We start from the raw sequence: 21,445 nt of genomic DNA, 5'->3' as shown, positions 1-21,445 counted from the left end.
TCGCAATAAGGAAAAATTTGCGTGATAATACTGTCGCATAATATGTGTTTATATCTGTGACTAACGACCGAAAAGGCACTAAAATATGACGTCACGGAAAACTCTGTTTTATGTGTCTCGTAAACATCGTATATGTGTGGGTAAAAATGAGTCACACTGACAGTAGAGAGCATTATTTTGAGTACTAGGACTTTACTACGTAAGGGTCGCGCTCTGAAAACTGTGCGTTTTTATAAATTCAGCCCAACTGTCATGTTAATCAAAGAAAAACTCTCTTTCCGAGTGATAATATCATGCCAAGGTAGATTTATTTGGTCCTCTTATACGTTTTGTATAGATCACATGGATTTACAGTTTTCACTAGAGCCTTCCGCCACATTTTATCAACTTTTTGACGCATTCATTTCGAAATCGAGTTACTGAACGCCGATCAATGTCAAATAATACAGTTTTCACTGAAAATTAGTTTGTATTGTTTATAGTTCGCTATGACCCTGCATTTTAAATCTATCATCGAAAATATCCATTTAAATTTCATGCTGTAAATAAACAGATCATCTTCTATATTATGCATGCACATAAAACTTTCTATTGAATCACTCTATCTATTAAAAAAACCCGCATCAAAATCCTTTGCGTTGTTTTAAAGATCTAAGCATACACAGTGACAGACAGAAAGTGGGCAGCGACTTGTGTTTTATACTATGTAGTAGTTGAAACATAGTATTTAAACATAATTATACTAACTTTGCACTTTTTACACAAGATTTAATGACGTTGGTGATCACGAAGGATTTCATCAAGAACGCACCGTTGAGTTTGTTCAAGAATGTTTTTGTATTATAATTGACTAGCTATCCGTCCTGTATTCGCATGGAAAATAAGGAAATTGCGTGTTCTAAACTATGAGATTGGAACGTTCCAGAAATTATATATTCGACCGCATTGATCTAACACCGGGTAACAGACACCGCTTATTTTTTCTTAAAATTCTAAAGGTGCTTACTTGGTGGTAGGGCTTTGTGCGAGCTCGTCTGATGATGTACCACCCACTATCATATATTCTACCTCATTCTACCTACCTTATTCTTTGTAGGGTTGTGTTCTAGTTTGGAGGGTGATTGAGCCAGTTGATCTACGCACAAGGAACATAACATCTTAGTTGTCATGGTTGGTGGTGCATTGGAGATGTATGGAATGATTAAAAGGACCATTTACCATGAAGTGGCCCGTTTCCCCGTCCACCTACCTATTTTATAAAAAAAGGAGTGATCTGTCACGCTTTCCTGAAAAAGCTTCACCAAGCTTCAAGGGATGGATGTTTTGAAGACGATCGCGCAGCCTCCATGCGATCCATATCGAGCCACCGCAAGAGGTTTTGTGGGTAAGAATTCCACCCAAATCGTTATCCTTTAGTAGGAGTCAAAAAAGTTCTTATTCCCTTTCTTTATGTTAAATAAGTAGGCAGATATTCGCGCCTCTAATAAGTGGTCACCATTGCTCATAGACATTGTTAATATTAGAAATATTTATGTGTTATATACCTTATGTTTGTATTTCTCTGGCTCACTCAACCTCCAAATAAAAACAACAAAAATTGCCATTTGGAGGTAGAATATATTATGGATGGGTACTGTAAGAATTAATCATTCCTCACATCGCCCATCGCCACCAAACTTAGCAATTAAAATGTCCCTTATGTTTGTAGTTACACTGGCCGATTCACATCTTGAATTATTGTGACACCTCAGACGGGCTTGCACAAAGCCTTACCACGCAGTGATCCTCTAGTAATCTAAGACATCTTACCAAGATTAATTATTCGTTAAGAAAAATAAGGCACTACCTTATAGATAGCGTTGGCTATCACGCATAGAGGTTCAGCCAGGTCAGGTTAGCCATTTAACCTTTATTTTATATTCTTTACTCAAGTACGCTCATTAAAGGACTTTTGAATCGTCATATTACACTTGAATTAAACGTAAATCTACCACCAGTTCGGAGTGTAGAACCGAGAACTGCCAAGAATCTCTTTTTCACCATTTTAATTACAGAGTATATCAGTAAAATCAGGGCCGGATCTGCCATATGGCTTTTTGGGCTTCAGCCCAGGGCCGCGTGGACCAATGGGCCCCCAGCTAAGCCGAGTCAAAGTCAAAAATAGACGATAATGCGAAAGAATTACTTAATTTTATTAAATTAAACAGATCGTATGGTTTGCAACCCTGGGAATCCTGCAATTAATCAAACCCATTCAATTCATTTAATTCAAGTCTAAATTCAGGTGTGTCTTATGTGGGCCCCTAAGTGGTATTAGCCCAGCGCCCTCTAAACTAACGGTCCGGCCCTGAGTAAAATACAACTATATTTTTTTATATATCCTGCCTGGAAATCAACAAATACAAAGTCCACGCTTTTTTAAATCTTTAATATAATCTTGTATTGAGTAACATGCCTTATTTATGACCGTTTTTGTAAAACTTGTTGTCTTAAACAACGTCGTCTTCTACTGTGCACCAAACGAGAGCAGCATTTCAAAGTTAAACTAATCAGTTGGTCGTGCATGTAGAGCAACATTATTGAAGTGCATTCACTTTTATCTGCACGAGTGGACACGGTGCGCGCAAGAGTTGCCACTGTGAAGGTCGGTGTAGTATTTATATAATACAAACCGCAAGTCGTATAGTTTTATTATTTTTAAAATGAAAATTAAAGCTACGTCGATTCAAATTCAAACTCAAATTCCTTTATTCAATATAGAAGCATTACACTTACTTATTGATAGTCAAATTAAACACTAACACCGGTCCGGTAAAGGAAACATCCTGACCTGAGAAGAACCGGCGAAAGAAACTCGGCGGGTCTTTTTTTGTCGAATTAATTAAATATATACATATTTAATATGAATAGAAACAGCCATGAGGCGATCGTTTCATTCCCAAGGTGTGCTATCAAACATAAACTCACTAATTGTATAGTAACCTTTCGCACACAAGGGTTCCTTAACAATTTTTTTTTAAATTTGGCAACACAAGCATTTTGATCGCTTTCTGGGATCCTGTTGTAGAACCGTATACATTGCCCCACAAAAGAGTTACTGACTCTATGCAGTCGAGTAACAGGAGTAACAAGTTTGTGTTTGTTCCTTGTACCAATGCTATGAGAATCACATTTTCTCATAAAATCATTAATATTTTTCCGTACATACAAAACATTACAGAATATATTGACCAGCAACGGTTAATATTGATTACTAGGGCATAGTAATCATAAATATATTTTATGACATCGGCGCTGTAAGAAATATTAAACATACCTTACATCACTAATGCAATCAAACTTGGTAACTAAGATGTTATGTGCTTTGTGTCTGTAGTTACTGGCTCACCGTTCAAATCGATCGTACAAAGTATCAGTTGTCAGAAGAATATCTGATGAGTGAGTGGTACCTACCCAGACGGGCTTGCACAAAGCCCTAGCACCAAGTAATATAATCAAATATTTTGTAGGTTTATAAGTGTTTGTTGTCAATTTTTAAATGTTGCAAAGTTTTAAATGTTGGTGTATAGTTCGACGGTTACTTCACCCTACTCTCCCCACCAATAGGACACATGTATTCACTGTTCACTTGGGTAAAATCTACAATCAACTCAAAATTCCCTTGACCACATTTATTTACCGGCTAAGAGGAGAGTCGGGATAATAATATTTGTACCGACCATGAGAAGATGGTTTTAAATGAAATAACTAATTTTGTTAAACATTCACAGATCTCATTGGGTCGATCTCATGTCATCCCTATTTTTATTTCATTTTCTTTAATATAGATGAGCCGAGATGGCCCAGCGGTTAGAATGCGTGCATCTTCACCGATGATTTCGGGTTCAAGCCCAGGCAAGCACCACTGAATTTTCATGTGCTTAATTTGTGTTTATAATTCATCTCGTGCTCGGCGGTGAAGGAAAACATCGTGAGGAAACCTGCATGTGTTTAATTTAAACAAAATTCTGCCACATGTGTATTCCACCAACCCGCATTGGAGCAGCGTGGTGGAATATGCCCCAAACCTTCTTCTCAAAGGGAGAGGAGGCCTTAGCCCAGCAGTGGCAAATTTACAGGCTGCTAATTTAATATAGGTAGCGGACGAGCAAATGAACTACCTGATTGTAAGTGGTCACCACTGGCCATAGACAATAGCGTTATAAGAAATATTAATCATTCCTTACATCGCTAATGTGCGACCAACCTTGGGAACTAATCTGTCGTGTCCATTGTGCATGTAGTTACACTAGCTCACTCACCAATCACAACAATACAGAGTACTGTTATTTGGCGGTAGAATATCTGATGACTTGGTGGTACCTACCCAGACGGGGTTGCACGAAGCCCTACCACCAAGTAATTGAGTTATTTTCAAATGTAATTCTTATTTTTTTTAATACGATAAATTGACGGTGTAACTATCGCAACGAATAAATAAGACCACACGATCAATGGGCTGTCTGTCTAGCTTCACTTGAAGTCTAAGCTATTCGTCCTTCAAACGTCCAATATATTAGATAAACCAACATGCAACTATAACCAAGAAACCGAACACGTGTTATGTTAATACACACACTCATACTGCTACTGGTAGTACTTGCCTTAGCTATAAATATATATTATAAATATATTATAAATATATATTAAATATATATTATATGTATTTATAGCTAAGGCAAGTACTAAGGAACTCTTCCTACTCAATTTCGTATGAAAATATACCGTAAGTATTCCTCAACAAGAGCTTCATTTCTTTTTAAGACGAAGCGGAACTTATTCCACAACGCTACTCCACTGCGAATGGATAGGACAGGACTTAACCAGAAAGAAAGAGGTTTTCACTAAAAAGTTTTCTGTACCTCTAAGTGAGACTATACCAAGATTGGAACCTGGAATCCCGGTGAAGATACGCATATTCTATCAGTCGTCTTGGTGATGTCTTCTTTTAAATTGCATAAATTAATAAGCTAGTATAAAACCTGACGTGATACGCTGACCTTTATCGAGAAGTAAAAAAAAACTAGGTACATTCGAACTTGGTGCAATTTTTTCTATACATACTACAAAAGATTTTATTATATTACTTGGAGGCTTTGTGCTTGTCCACATTCTACCGCAATACTTAGTATTATTATATTCCGGTTTAAATTGTAAGTAAGCCAGTGTAATCGAACACAAGGGACATAATATCTTAGTTCCAAAGGTTGGTGGTGCGTGGACGATGTAAGAACGGTTGAAATCTCTAACGGCGCCAATGTCTATGGGCAGTGGTCACCACTTGTACGTCTGCCTATGTCATAAAATATATGTTATCACTATAAACTGGCATTCGACGTCGCTTTGATGATTACTTTTGTAAATAAAGAAGTCCGATTGTCAGATGTTTAAAAAAAATACGTGAAAAACCGCAGTACAACACTAGTCCCTCAGTTATTATTCATTGTTGATAATTATAATCCAGCGATACAGTTTTCCTTAGAATTAACATAGATCATTATAATAATATTTGTGCTTCAAGAGATAACGCAACGCATTGAATAATTTTATCTAAGCCTTACTTCGTGCAGCAACTTTACCTGAAGCTTTCATTGAGCAAACTCGAAATTCCACACAGATCAAGATTGTATTTTTAACATTATTTTTAACATTTAAATGATATACGCTCGCTATTTATAAAAAATAAACCGGCCAAGTGCGAGACGGACTCGCGCACGAAGGGTTCCAGTACCATTATGTATAAAAACGGCAAAGGTCTACTTACATTTTTTTTGTTCTGTTTTTAGTATTTGTTGTTAAAGCGGCAACAGAAATAAATCGTATGTCAAAAAAAATCGGGCAAACGAACAGACGGACAGACAGCTGAGTCTTAGTATTAGGGTACCGTCTTACCCTTTGGTTACGGAACAGTAATAAAAGACAAAGATTAAGCATGCGGTACATTATAGTAAATCATAGAACGTTTTGTTAATAACTCAATAATTACTATAATTAACGTCACAGCGACATATAATGTTTTAACAAAAAGTCGCGTCATTTCGCACTGCAGTATTTGTATTCGTTGTTCCTACTGTTGTTCTACTATAATAGTCGTTAAAAAGTTTTTAGTCGGCAACATATATTCGTATAATCGAGAAATTTCGATATTAATCCGTGAGATTCAACGACATGACAGTTCAACGGGCGGCCATGTTTGACGTTTACGGATGCGTTCAGTCAGGGTGGTTTAAATAATAATAAAGTGCAAGGGTACGCTAAACTCGATGGAAATTTATATATATATTAATAAATGATAAACCGTATTTATTTAGTTTTATTTATTTTACCCGAACGAAGCCGAGTTTTCATCTAGTAGCATAAATCGGTTGTCAAGATTTCACGATTAATACGAAGTGAGCTCTTACAGAATAGCACTGCTAAATACGATCGTGGTATATCAAAAGGTGATTGATATATAACATTAACATACCCTTTCCCCTTTCCACTTTATAGTACTCGATGCGTGCCATAAATCGATATGACAGCAGTTCGACGACGAAAAAAGCAAAAACATTTCAGTAGTCCGACCTGGTACACCATTACAGGATCTAAGGATTTGCAGCCGTATGATGTTGCCTCTAAATCAACAAGCAGTCAAAATTCAAACATAAGTATGATATTAGATAAAATAATATATGTTACCTGAACAGTTTCTTCTTCAGTTTTAGAGCCTCGATGTAACCATAACTGCAACAGATTCTTGGTTTGGTTGCCAGTCGCATCAGAAAATGGTCCAGATAACGTGATTGAGACTGTGAAGTCATTGTTGGTTGATTTGAGAAAATATTCTGAAACAATGACCACAAATTAATCAACTATCATCGGAGTTCTAGCAAATCCAATAGTCCTGTCGTATTTTGAAGGAAAATAAACACTAACAGATTCTAACGTTACTAATTTGAAAGTTTGATTGGCATTTTACTTGGCAGAGCTTTACCAGCCCCTCTGGTTAAGTATCACCCACTCATCAGATATTATCATCAGATATTCTACTGCCAAACAGAAATACTTAGTCTTGTGTTCCAGTGTAACTGGCACAGGTATCATAACATTTTAGATCTCTAGATATATATAAAAACATAATTATCTACAATCCTTAATTCAATGGATAACAATTCGTAGGGCGGTTCCAGTGATCCGCTGTGAGAAGCCTTGCAATAATCAGAAATGAATAATAATATTAATAATTGGTAATTCGATTATTTCTTACAACTCTTTTTAAAAGGAACCATTATCATTGTTATCATCATCCTTAGCCAGACTTTACTCACTTTTTTTATCTATCTAGAAAGACGCAACGCTTTTCCCCTCTCCCCATCGGGGATTATGTGGAACTCGCCAGTGCGGTGGGAATACCCAATAAAAATCAGCGGTTCCGTCTCTATCTCTACGGTGAGCGTCACAGGAACCTGCACGCAATCTACAGGTCCACTCTTGTCTTCTCAACCAGGATTTCATTTCGTCGTCTACCAATTTTGCCTAAAACTATGACCTACCTTTAATGTCTCCATTGTGTACAGCCGTGTGTAGTACCACGTCTGTTTTTTCTCTGTTCAAGAGAAGAGATACAGTGAGAAGCACCCAACAAGCTATTAACGCTGATAGTTTCACCACTCGGAGCGTTCGATCCAGCTGTTGACAATCGAAGTTAAAATGTTAAGAAAAAATTGTCCGAAGAGTTAGTTCGTATGTTTAATCATTCCAAAGCCAATGAACAATACTGTTGTCATCCTAATCCAGGGTACAGGAGATGGAAAAGCTCTGGGTGTCACCGAAAATGGTGGAGTGTTGAACCATCGGAATTGGACCATTGAAATATTTTTGGGGGAGGGGAAGTGGATGTGTCATAAACAGTAGAAACAACATTTATAAGTGAAAAAGCTTTTTCACGACTACCCAAAAAAGGAATATAATATTTGCAGGATGTATGTATGTATGTGAGTTTTTTTAGTTTCACCATAAATTTTAAATGCCCGAACATATTTAAATTAATGGGGTATCGTTAGAATCGTTTTTTTTTTTTAATTATTGTAAATTAAACTAACAGCTTATAAATATCCTACTGCTAAGGCCTTAATGTCCCTTTACAGACAAGTTCTGCAGCTAATTCAACTACGCTGCTCCAAAGCAGGTAGATTGATACACATGTAGCAGAATTTCATTGAAATTAGACACGTGCAGCCGAGCACGAGATGAATTATAAACAAAAAAAAAATTAAGCACATGAAAATTCATTGGTGAAAAAATGCCTGCGTTCAAAATTAAAATGTTCCTTACTCAAGTAGGCTCTTAAAAGCACTTATGAATCGTCATGTCACAGTGTTGAATTAAATGTGAAGCAACCACCGGTTCGGAAAGTAGATTCTACCGAGATGAACCGGTAAGAAACTCAGTAGTTACTCTTCCACAAATTTTAATTACAGAATACATTAATAAAGTACAAGTGGGTGTAGTTTAAAATTATGCTTAACCAAGATAATACGCACATAATATCTAAAGATAAAAAAAAATTACTAGTATGTAATTGTATTTATAAAAAGACAGCACTGAAAATTGTATGTAAGTGTATCTAATTATTTGAAAAGCAAACATTATAAAGTAAGCTTGGTATTAACTATTGATCAAACATTATAATAAAAACATCATAAATAAATATTCTCGCTTTCAATTGAGTACATCTTAAGACGTTATAAAAGTTCTAAACATGTTCAAACCCATTATCGTGGGGTGTCTATGGATAGGCTTCAAAAATGATATTGAGGTTTCCAGTATCATTTTTTCTAAAATGAAAAGTTTGCGCGAGATACTCTTGCAAAGTGGTAAAATGTGTCTCCCCCCCCTGTAACTTCTAAAATAAGAGAATGATAAAACTAAAAAAATGTATGATGTACATTACCATGCAAACTTCCATCCAAAATTGGTTTGAACGAGATCTAGTTAGTAGTTTTTTTTTAATACGTCATAAATCGTAAATCGCAATTTACATTTCATTCAAAAGTAACAACGAACTGCAAGAACTTTTATATTATGTGCTGCTACGGAACCCTTCATGGGCGAGTCCGACTCGCACTTGGCCTCTTTATTAAATACCATTTATGTACGAGTACAGTAATAAGTTTTTGTTGATAAAATGTTTATTAATTATTATCAATTATATTTAAAAATATTATTGCTGCTGATCAAAAAATCAGTATTTGTTTCTATAATAAGAATTTGCAGATGTTACTTAACTTACTTACTTGGCTTATAAAAAATTTAAATTACAATTTTAAAAAAAGAAACAAAAATAAATATTTTTCATACAGTTTTTTAATTCGTGGTATGGCTTTGTACAAGCCTATCTGGGTAGGCATCACCCATTAATCGGATATTCTACCGCCAAACAGCAGTACTCAGTATTATTGTGCTCCGGTTTGAAGGATGAGTAAGCCAGTGTAACTACACGCACAAGGGACATATCATCTTAGTTCCCAAGGTTGGTGGCGCATTGGCGACGTAAGGAATGGTTAATATTTTTTACAGCGCCATTGTCTATGGGCGGTGGTGGCCACTTACAATCAGATGACCCTTTTGCTCATCCGCCTACCTAAATCATAAAAAAAACAGGATACCTAGTATTTTATTGAATTTAATAAACATAACATACATGTTTTAGTATTTATACATACGACAAGGTTGTGTTTTTGTCTGTTCAAAATGAAACTAAACTTGTAATCCACTTATAATTGAGATATTACTGAGTACTCGCAACCCTTTAAATACCTATTTCGTGTATTAGTGTGTAGTTGGTGATTTTAGTTCGTTCTCAGTAGAATCTACATTCCGAACCGGTTGCTTTTTGTTTAATTTATTACATGTAACGATACAAAAGTGCTTGTAAAAGCCTACTTGAATAAAGAATATTTTAATTTGAACACCCTCTATTCCATTCGTATCTTATGGAGCGATTACCTAAACTATGCTTTGAGTGTCTTTGTTACCGATCAACCGATCACTATGAACAATTATCATGGGTGCAAAAAGGACATAGAGTACCAACATAACACCCACCTCCCCATTCAGACGCCAGCAAAGCTGCGGGGAAAAGCAATAAATGAATAACTCTATATAAAAACTGACCTGTTTTTTTCTCAGTGAAGGTATCTTCTTAGTGTCTGCTGCCGCTGATTCTTGTACCAATCTAAAAAGAAAACATTTACATTGTAATTCATTTGTCAACAATAACAAACCGTATCATAAATTCAAGTCATTTGTAAAAAATACATTGGTAAAGAAGGCATATTATTCGATACAAGATTATATAGATGTTAAAAAAGCGTGGAGTTAATGCTTGTTGACTTCCAGGCAGGAGACATAACATACATATATAATTGTATTTAACTAACATTACTGTATTTTTAGATGTTGAAAAAGAGTAACTACTAAGATTCTTGCCGCTTCTTCTCGGTATAATTTGTATTCCGAACCGGTGGTAACTTCACTTAATATAGTTTGTAAAATGACGACTCAAAAGTGCATATAAAAACTGACTTGAATAAAGTAAGATATACTTTATTTGATTTTATTTGATTTGAACTGAGTTCAGTAATGACAACATTTCAGACTACAGTTCTATGTGGTTAATTGTAATAATATACTAGTTGTATTCCGCGGCTTCGTACCGCTTTAGGAGTTGGTCGTCAGCCTTGGAGTTCAAGTTTGCTTCATACGAAATTTCAATAAATTTGGTTTAGTGATTCAGGCGTGAAAGAGCTCAAGACAGACAGACGGAGTTACTTTTGCATTTATAATATTCGTATAGATGTAAATATAATTTTAACAATTCGTGATTTACTTTACTTAGCGTTTTTAACAGTAATTTAGAGATTACAACACCAAAACGATTTATTGGCTATAGGTGAAACCTTTTTTTTTATGGTTAACACTTACGGAGTCACCGTTGCCCGTGCTAGTCTAAGATCCCGTTGCAGAATCAGTGTACCCATCGAGTGTTTGCTAAAAACCAAATTTTTACACATATTTATGATTAGGAGATTTTATATCTACCAGGTTGCCTATCAAAATGTGGCCGCTAGTGTTTTTAATTAAATTATTAATAATTCTTATTCTTTATAAGATTTTAAATTAACATGGTTATTTTTATTACTAACAGTATCTAAAACGGGATATTTACCATGTTTTTTATTTTTATTTTTTTTTTTTGGTGGAACTCGATATTTCGACATTATCTACGAATGTCTTGTTCATTGTTCTCGTGAACAAGACATTCGTAGATAATGTCGAAATATCGAGCTCCACCAAATAAAAATAAAAAACATGGTAAATATCCCGTTTTAGATACTGTTAGTAATTCTTATTCTTATTTCATTTACTTGTTTTTTCAATAAAATGTCGTCCACTTTACGGCAACACCTATAAAGACTCTCATGGTTGCCGTTGCGCATCTGGCCGCACCTCTTCGCAGCCAGGTTTACACATGTATGATTTTGTTACGTTTATACACTCACAACGTACATTCATAATTTATATATTAAATTAAAGCTATTTTTTCTGTTTATTATGATATACGGTTGCCTAATTGAAGCAAAAATTATTGCGGTCAATCTTTGTTAATTCGAAGTGGTTAAATGCTACTGAGCCGGATTGTATCAAGTTTAGCGCCCCCTTGCCCTTCGATCCCTTAACAGAAGTACATTAATACATCCATTTTAAGAGCGCTAAAGGTTTCGGTAACTATTTGGGATCATAAATTATACTTTGCGTATGAACACATTGCTAAGGGCAAAAAATGATGTAAAGAAGGGCGTATAAGACTTCAAGGTTGCAAGATATTTTTAGTGGCCTTAAAAAAAGTATATTTATATCTTTCACGAGATATACGCGCTGTGCACCTAACCTGATACAGTTAGGTAGCATGATGGAATGGGCAAAGGTTGGTTCCATATTGCAGCCAACCTTTGCCCAAATGTAGAATTAGTGCTGCATTATATTTTTGGTTAAATTGTATCTTAAGGCATAGGTATCCTAAGATCTGATTAACAAAATGAACATTATATCATCATCAATCCTGTATGTATATAAGCGCTTCAACCACATTTCATTTAGTTCCTAAAACCACTTACAAGTCCGTCTGGGTAGTGCAACCCACTCATAAGATATTCTACCGTAAAACAGCAACACTGGTATTGTTATTTTTTTCTTTTTTTAAAGAGATTGCTCACGCAAATTACTATGTCGCTCTATAAGTTTTCCTTAACCAGAAAACTGGGTTTGAGACAAGATGATCTGGATCATTTTACCCTCGAACCCAGTCTTACAAGTTTATAAAGAGTCCTGGTACCCGCGGACATGGGATATGTCAGGACGCAGTTTAATCTCCCGACTTCTCTAATAACAAGACTGGTATTGATGTGTTCCGGTTTAAAGGGTGAATGAACTAGTGTAACTACAGCTACAAAAGACAAGACATCTTGGGTCCATATACCCGTACACCTATGCTATAAATTAAAAAAAAAAAACTTGAGAACCTAACAAATTACCAGCAAATTATTCTATAGCAGAGGATTGGGCGAAAAACCTGTAGAATCTCTTAACATTGCGTCGTATCCAAAATAAATGATATAATGAAATCTCCTTTTTACTATTAAAAAAGTCCAGCACGTTCTTTTGTTCTAAGTCATACCCCAAAAAGTGATAGTTACAAGAATTCTCATTTAACTATAATCGTAAGTTTCCCGGGCGGTTTTTCCGAACCAATATAACTTGGGAAATTTTAAGAAAAGAACCAAGAACTCATTCCTCAAAGGCTTAGACGCACCTGCCAGTCCATCAGATGGATCTCCTTGCCAGCGTTTACCAAAAAACAAGTTCTCTAACATAATCACCTGTTTTCATCCTTGTTGTTTGAATGTATGTTTCTCTCAACCGTATCAACGTCACCGACAGCGCCATCCGATATCTTTCTATTGAATATGTTACGGTCGCCTTCAGAAATCTCCTCTCGTGATTCTAGTTTACCTGTAACATTATATATTATACTATATCCAACTAATTATATATATTCGGACAGGATTAAGGGCTGAAAAGTGATTTTTATTTTATATCATTAGTCGGCGGATGGACAAATGTTCCACCTGATGGTAAGAGCACCAATGCCCATAAACATTCCTCCATTCCTTATATCACCTTGGTAACTAAAATGTTATGTCCCTTGTTGTTTACACTGGCTCACTCAGACCTAAACACAACAGTACTAACGATTAATGCTTGGCGATAGAATATATGATCAGATGGGCTTGCACCAAGAACACCAAGCAAATCAACATGTATGATCGATTTTGGAAACGGCATCTCAAGAACCAAGAGCCTCATTCAAACTGCAGACCCTCATGATCCATGGCTTAGCGTGTTTTCCATAACACAAGAGTATAACACGACCAAAACTTTTAACCCTGAGCAGGTAATATAATGCTGCAAATAATGTATCCCATGAATTACTAAATTAACTGTGAAATTAGAATACTTCAGTGGGTTTTGTTTGAGTGAGCCAGTGTAATAATTGGTTATAACTAGGAAGGAACGATTTATATTGTTTTTGTTTCAGTTGAACACGATTATAGTTGTTTATTCACATTCATAACAATATTATGTTAAGTAGATATAGCACGTCCATTTACGTCTGTTCGTTTGTTTTCGTTATTTGTACAGGAGTTTACAGATTTATTTAACAATTCATCGTCAAGTATATATGTGGGTCATATACCAGCCTTGTATTTAGTATTGAGATATAATAAAATCCGAGAGCCGAGATGGCCCAGTGGTTAGAACGCGTGCACCTTAACCGATGATTTCGGGTTCAAACCCAGGCAGGCACCACTGAATTTTCATGTGCTTAATTTTATATAGTTTATAATTCATCTCTTGCTCGGCGGTGAAGGGAAACATCGTGAGGAAACCTGCATGTGTCTAATTTCAACGAAATTCTGCCACATGTGTATTCCACCATTGAGGAGACCTTAGGCCAGCAGTGGGAAATTTACAGGTTGCTAATGTAATGTATAGTACAACAATATTCTACTTTAATGTTAACAACTTCTCGCCAATCCATAATGAATGTCATAGACTATTCAAGCTCTCGACCAATGATATGGCGTCAAATCAATGTCAAAATTGTTTATTTGCCTTCGCTTCTCTTGTGCAGGGCCGGACCGTAAGTTTAGGGGGCCCTGGGCTAACAAACAAGTTTAGGGGACCCTGGGCTAACAAACAAACATACAACAAACTTAAATTAAATTAATTGAATGGGTTTGATTAATTGCAGGACTCGCAGGGCTGCAAACCATACGATCTGCTTGATTTTTGACTTTGACTTGATTTAGCTGGGGCCACTTGAATCCACGGGGCCCTGGGCTGAAGCCAAAAAGCCATATGGTAGACCCGGCCCTGCTCTTGTGGTTGGAGTTTGACAGATTGTTTAGTACATGATGCTCTCTACTTACATTTCTATAACTACAAGTAACTATAGACAGTTTAACTTACCATGATGTTGTTCGTATAGCTGCTTGAACGGCGCGAGCGCAGGGTCGAACTTGATCGCGTCTGGCAGCTCAACCCACACCTCGAGGCTGCCTGGTGTGACGTCACTGCACGACACCATAGAGTATACACTATTTCTGTCCTTTTTCTTCTTCATATTACTTATTTTTGTTAATATAGTTTCCATTGTTTATTTTGTTGTCTGTACATTTCATTTAATTGTAATTGTTTTGTGGTATTTTTAAATGGCTTGAAAAAAATATAAGACGTATAACGTGAAAGAGTGAGATAGAAGATGAGTCTTAAGAGAGGCAACACAACTTTAATTAGAACGCTATTGTAACTCTTTGTTTTCTTCTAGATGCCATAAGGCTCTACAAAAAAAACTTCGCGAATCACTCGACTTTAATTGTTATAACAATTATCAAATTGTAGCTTTTTATATGATATGATACGATATTATAGCACCCATATATTAAATATATACAAATTCCAAAAGCAAATACCAAAGAATCGATTCTAACACAGATATAAATTTATTTATTTTTAAATTTTAATCTATTTTATTTAGACCAATAATTTTATTAATAAAAACTCATTACTCCGTGTTTTATATGTACAGGCTAAGTGGTATATATCTTATCGAAGATCACAGTTTCAAGTCCAGATGTAAATACCTAACCAGTGACGTTTAAATGTATCACAAAGCTCCCTCGCTGGCATTAACTAATACTTTTAGCAACATCAACTTAAGCGCGCTATCTTGTTGAGCTGTTATGTAAGAAGTAACTCGAATCTCACCGCAAAACACGAGGAAATGGTGATATGACATCGACTATAATCATTATAGCTGGGGATTTTTGGTATTTGTGGGACCGAACCATCTTAGTCACGCTGAGTCCAATCAGACCTCGGAAATCAATTACAATGAATGCCTAACAGACTTCGTTTTCGTGGTTCTAATTGGACTGGATTCTGGGTTATAACGTGGACTCTATTTAGACTCATAATGCTTATTTTGAACCAAGTAAATTCTATTTTACAATCACAGACAATCATGTTAATAATTCAGAAAAGTGGCAACACGTACAATCCACGCTATTCTGTAATCCTGTCAGACCCGCGTGATCCCGCAACTGTATGCGGTATCTAGTGTACCAGGATTGCATTACCCAACTATAACGTTTAACGCGTATGTCACGCGTCAAAACAGTGTATCAACCTTTGAGACAATTTTCAATTATCACGTGTGCGATACAAAGTATGATAGAGTGGTACTACTTGTTAACGATTAAACGAGGTTCCGGGTTCGATTCCCGGCCGAGTCGATGTAGAATATGTTGTCTTGGGTCTGGGTGTTTGTGGTACCGTAGTTACTTCTGATTTTCCATAACACAAGTGCTTTAGCTACTTAAATTTGGATCAGAGTAATGTATGTGATGTTGTTTAATATTAAGATCAAATTTGTTGAATTTCTTGTACAATTGAAACCTAATTTGGTTGCTAAGTTTGTTGCTAGAAAACGTTTCTAGACGGACGGACAAATGAAAAATAAACTTGATAATAAGGTTTCACCACCGCACATTGGCGCTGTAAGAAATTTAATCCATTCCTAACAACTTCAAAGTGCCACCATCCTCAATAACTAAATAGTTATATCCCTAGTGCCTGTAGTAATACAAAGTATTTAGCTTGGCGGGAGATGAGTGGGTGGTACTTCCTCAGACGGGCTTACACAAAGTCCTACGACCAAGTAAATTTTGGGATTTGTCTTTCTTAAAGCTTAATTGATTTTTTTACTACTTTAGGCTAATTTAAGCTAATTTAGCATCGGCGTTACGATATGCGCAAGGTATCCCGTGATGGCCCCGAAGAGATGGAGAGTTACTGCTGGTTTTTTAAATACATAGGTATTCCGGCGTATTTAACGTCAACGAGTCCCTCATACCCTAAACTTTTCATTCATTCGGGAAAAATAAAAATATCCGATGATATTCATGTGAAAGGCTCATAAAAGCATTTTTGAAAGTAGATAAAAGTAGTCTCTACCGAATAAACATGTCTATATAAACATCATACATAGAAACATTGATAATTTATTGTAATCTTCCAAATATATGATCCTACTGGCTAGTTAAACTAGTTCCAGCTCGTGGGTGGGATTAATTAAAGCATGCATTATTTTCCAGTCAAAGGAATGATAAACAAACCTTAGATTTACGTATTCCATGTGATTTTCTAATATCACTTCTGTATTCACTTCTAACAGTTCTTGATCTTTATCTTTATTGTTAATACAAAACTATTTAATCAACAATTGCTACACAAAGTTGCACCTCATGCAACTTTGTGTAGCAATATTGTAATTTTTAGTTTTAATTTTGGGTGCAATAAAGAATAAATAAATAAACAATATCCTCTTTAATTTAACTTCCAAAGTTCCGATCATTTACGACAACTTTGGAAGTGTTCGACAATGGACCGTACGACGCGACCAAAGATCTCGCGTCAATTTGATAATATTAAATATTGTTTATTTGGCTTTTGTCTTCTTGTGGTTGGAAAACATTGTATGTATTTATCTGTACCCGTGAAAAGATCAATGATCAATTTCATGATGATCCGTTGAGATGTTAAGACGTTATACCGTAACAGCCAAACTCACGCATATTTATAATATTAGTTATTTCTCCTGCCATATGGTATAGTCAATCTCTATGTCCAGAACAGGTGGCCTTTGTTTATTAATGATTATCATTATCTTAGGTCTCGTTGATAACTTAAGCTCTGTCAATATAACTAACTGTCACTGGTTTGCAAGGTTATTTTTTTTATCTGTGCGGGATATCTGTCATAATATTTAAGGAATATATAACGATGTTGTATGTTCAATTGTTTATGTAATCATTAAATAACAAATATTTACATTAGGTACATGACTCAGGTTTGAAGTTGATGATGCGAAGCCGAGGCAGGAAGCTACTACGAACTACGAGTAAGTATAATGTACATGTTTGGAATACTGATACGAATGAAAGTTATATGACCCAAATGTACGCTATTGACCATATTTGACCAATTTATTTAAGGGGAGGGAGGACGTCTCCTTAAAGCTTTAAGTTGGTCCTGTCTCATTGGTTAGAAATAAGGCAATAGGTTAAAAGTTATTGGGTTCTACTGTCGAAAAATTCTCACTAACAAGATGTCTGGAATTTGGAATTGTACACTATCGTGCCTCAGAAATCAGATAAATCCGTTAATACTGCGCCTGAACTCTTTCCGTTCGTGTAGGATTTGCCATCTCATGGGATTATGCAAGTGAAGAATTAGAGAATCCACTCGAATTTGCGTGCACACTTATGCAATGTAATATATCCTGGATAGTTGGTTAGTCTCCCTTGAGGATGGCCGCTGTGTCCGAAATCGGTCAGACATTGACATCAGGACCTAAGGATGCTTTGCCATAAAAGCAACTAGACCATACTAATACATAGCAATTAATAAGAATAACAGAAACAAAACGTTATCAATCTGAATAAAATTATCAAGTCTTAGATCTGAAGAACCTTCACCCTTTCTTTGAATGTCGTCGTAAGCATAAATTTTATTGCAAATTGAACGAAAAGTTATATTTGAAGAAGCTAGAAAAGACCAAAACAGCTCCGAGAAGTGCATTGCTTAGGATACCAGACATGATGAATCCGGCCATGCCAAGTGCTAATAAATATTTGATATCTTTATCACCATGGACGAAGTCACAACGATTTTTTTAAATGCGAGTTCCAAATATCGCGTATTGCGAAAATAAAAACAACTAATTAATCAATTACTCTGAACTAAATCAATTCTGTCAGGAAGCGAAACAGTCATCACACTACAGAAGGCCGTGGATTACAACCAGGTGTAGGGCGCTTCAGACAATTTAATTAGACTGGCAAGAAGTTAACGACGCTTTACGCACCTTCCCCCATCATCCAGAAAAAATCAGAAGTCGTTCTTAAACTCAAGGTAAATGAAAGCAATTTTGCCATCAGGGTATGTTCGTATGCTCGTTTTAAGTGGCTACCCACTGGCACTGGCACTGGCACTCAATCAGAAGTTTTACACTCCTCCGATTATACTGAGAGGGATGTACAAAAGCATTTTACAGCGACAAACTCATTCATATCGTTACATTACATACATTAGCAGCCTGTAAATTTCCCACTGCTGGGCTAAGGCCCCTTCTATCTTTGATGAGAAGGATTGGAGCATGTTCCAGCACGCTGGTGGAACACACATGTGGCAGAATTTCGTTGAAATTAGACACATGCAGGTTTCCTCACGATGTTTTCCTTCACCGCTGAGCACGAGATGAGTTATAAACATTAAAATTCTGTGGTGCCTGGGTTTGAAATCATCGGTTAAGATGCACGCGTTCTGACCACTGGGCCATCTCGGCTCTCAATTCATTACTATCGTAGCATGATATAACTTATTTCAATAGAATATCCATTTCAAGAATGGATATTCAACGGACTGATAGTTCCTGAGATCAGCGTAATCAATCGTACATACTCAGCCTCTTGTATTATGACGCTCATGAAGTCCTCCTGACCGTTTTACAGGACATATAAAACTATCCATGTGTACAAGATAACCTCACATTTATAATGCGACAGAACTGGAAATCCGATACGATTAAAAGGAGTTCAGTGAGATCAACGGGCTTTACGTGCACTGCGATCACTAAGTGTAAACACCAGACCGAGCTGATGCTTTTTTCTCTATACAAAAACCCGATAACATCTTCACTGTCCTGAACCAGATAATTGAGGCAGAACTTCCGTAATTAAAACCAACGAGACCCTCAATAATACATACAGATCATCACAATCTTAATGTGTATCAGATAGATTTATTACTAATGTTATCAATACTAGTTAAATGTAAGATGAGATTGTCAAGCGGAGATAGATTTGATATTATAATTTTGCGTCTAAATTCGTTGTCGATAAGGCTTATAATTCTATACGCGCTTAATTCCAATAGATCATGTTACTAGCGCCATAGAAAATACGATACGGTATCACACTGTCCACCACGTATATGTATGTACGTCGGAATGTTTGCAAGTAGAAACGTACGTACAGGGGAAATAGAAGCTAACGCAAATATAGACATATTAGTTGTTGCTCGCGGCTTTGTTCGCCTTGCAAAGGTCGTCAGGTGTTACGTTTAGTAAAAGTAAATGCAGCCTCTGTCCTATAATCATAAATAAAACATAATCAGCCTGTAAATTTCCCACTGCTGGGCTAAGGCCTCCTCTCCCGTTGAGGAGAAGGTATGGAGCATATTCCACCTCGCTGCTCCAATGCGGGTTGGTGGAATACACATGTGGCAGAATTTCGTTGAAATTAGACACATGCAGGTTTCCACACGATGTTTTCCTTCACCGCCGAGCACGAGATGAATTATAAGCAAATTAAGCACATGTAAATTCAGTGGTGCCTGCCTGGGTTTGAACCCGAAATCATCGGTTAAGATGCACGCGTTCTAACCACTGGGCCATTACTAACGCCTCTGTCCTAATTTTATCGAATTCGATGTAGCGGTTTGGTCCTGAAAGACAGACTTACTGGCATTCATAATATTCTTATAGATTTTATCTTGCATTTATTTTCTAGGTGAGTTATTAGAAGTAGATTTTATTTGTTGAAATTTTGAAATCATTTAAAACACACGTATGGTTATATTATAGCGAAATGTTAAACAATATAACAAAACAATTCAACTTTAAAGTTGGGTTCAATGTACTTTGCTAACCAGTTAATACTGGTCAGAACCGGTTACAACTAGTTGCTTCAGTAGTTCAAGCAAAAATAATATCTTTGCCTATAAGAATAAAACACGAATTTCAGTGTGGTGTTTTAAGGAAGAATGTGCAGACGAAATAAGTTATTATTCGCAGCGATTTACGGATTAATATCCTGTGAATGGTCATTAACGTATTACGCCTATGTTTAACAGAAACTGTATTTTAGCACGATACGAATGTGAGTTGCAAGTCTGCATAAGATTTTGGATGAATTTTTATTATGCCTTATAATACTTTGATTCAAGTAAAAATGCTCAGTTATTACTCGTTTTGTTAGTTCGTTTCTTGTCATATAAAGCTTAAATATTCCAATAGAGTTTATTATTAAGCTAAGTTCAATAATAAAAAATCGTTTGACCTGACTGACCGTCTACACACATAAAAAGTTACTGAGTCTAGTAAAATAAAATTTGGAACACACTTGTAGGTTTAATTTAAAACGAAACCACTAAGAAAAGATTTTTGGGAGTGGTTGTAACATTGTATTTTTAATATTTATTTAATTTATTTCGGAAAAAAAACAGTTTCGCAATAACTAAATAAATACATTTCTAATAATATTATATGTGAAAGTAACTTTAACTCTCTATTGTTCTTTCACGAACAAACCACTAATACGCATTCATTATACAAATGACACCACGGAATGGCAGCAGGAATACTAGCAGCACCATAGACATAGCAGACACGATATACGAGGTGACAGAAGATCTCGCAATTCATCCTCTGGGTAAAAAAAAATAACCAGGCCTCCTGTTACCAGTGGAGACAATTACGCGAAAAAAACAATAAGTTTTGAGTTCTGTAGCGTTCTGCAAAGTTCTGTGAAATTTACTCGTACGAAATCGGCATATACGTTGCTTATCAAATAATTCTAAAAATAAAGATTACCGCTATATTGCTTTGTCTAGTAGTAACAAAAAGATTTGTGTTCAAGTGGTACATATCTAGATAGACTGGTTTAAATAGCGTTTA

At 36.0% G+C, this 21,445-nt stretch overlaps 1 protein-coding gene across 2 annotated transcripts in view; it reads right to left on the bottom strand.

The window, feature by feature from the left end:
• LOC113391686 (P protein-like) overlaps positions 1-21,445 on the bottom strand; it is a 62,517-nt gene that overhangs the window by 15,921 nt on the left and 25,151 nt on the right. The window contains exons 3-7 of one of the 2 annotated variants that reach the window (XM_026627737.2): positions 14,617-14,720; positions 12,963-13,095; positions 10,198-10,258; positions 7,575-7,710; positions 6,721-6,866 (exon numbers count right to left, since the gene is read on the bottom strand). In XM_026627737.2, coding sequence (XP_026483522.1) covers positions 6,721-6,866; positions 7,575-7,710; positions 10,198-10,258; positions 12,963-13,095; positions 14,617-14,720 — 580 coding nt within the window. Of the gene's footprint in view, positions 1-6,720; positions 6,867-7,574; positions 7,711-10,197; positions 10,259-12,962; positions 13,096-14,616; positions 14,863-21,445 lie in introns of both variants that reach the window. The other variant, XM_026627739.2, reaches the window with a different exon arrangement.

This window comes from Vanessa tameamea, chromosome 30, assembly GCF_037043105.1.
Source record: "Vanessa tameamea isolate UH-Manoa-2023 chromosome 30, ilVanTame1 primary haplotype, whole genome shotgun sequence".
Classification (NCBI taxonomy): Eukaryota; Metazoa; Arthropoda; class Insecta; order Lepidoptera; family Nymphalidae; genus Vanessa; species Vanessa tameamea.
The sequence above is the reverse complement of the archived record's forward strand: the minus strand, read 5'-3'. Positions and strand labels throughout refer to the sequence as shown.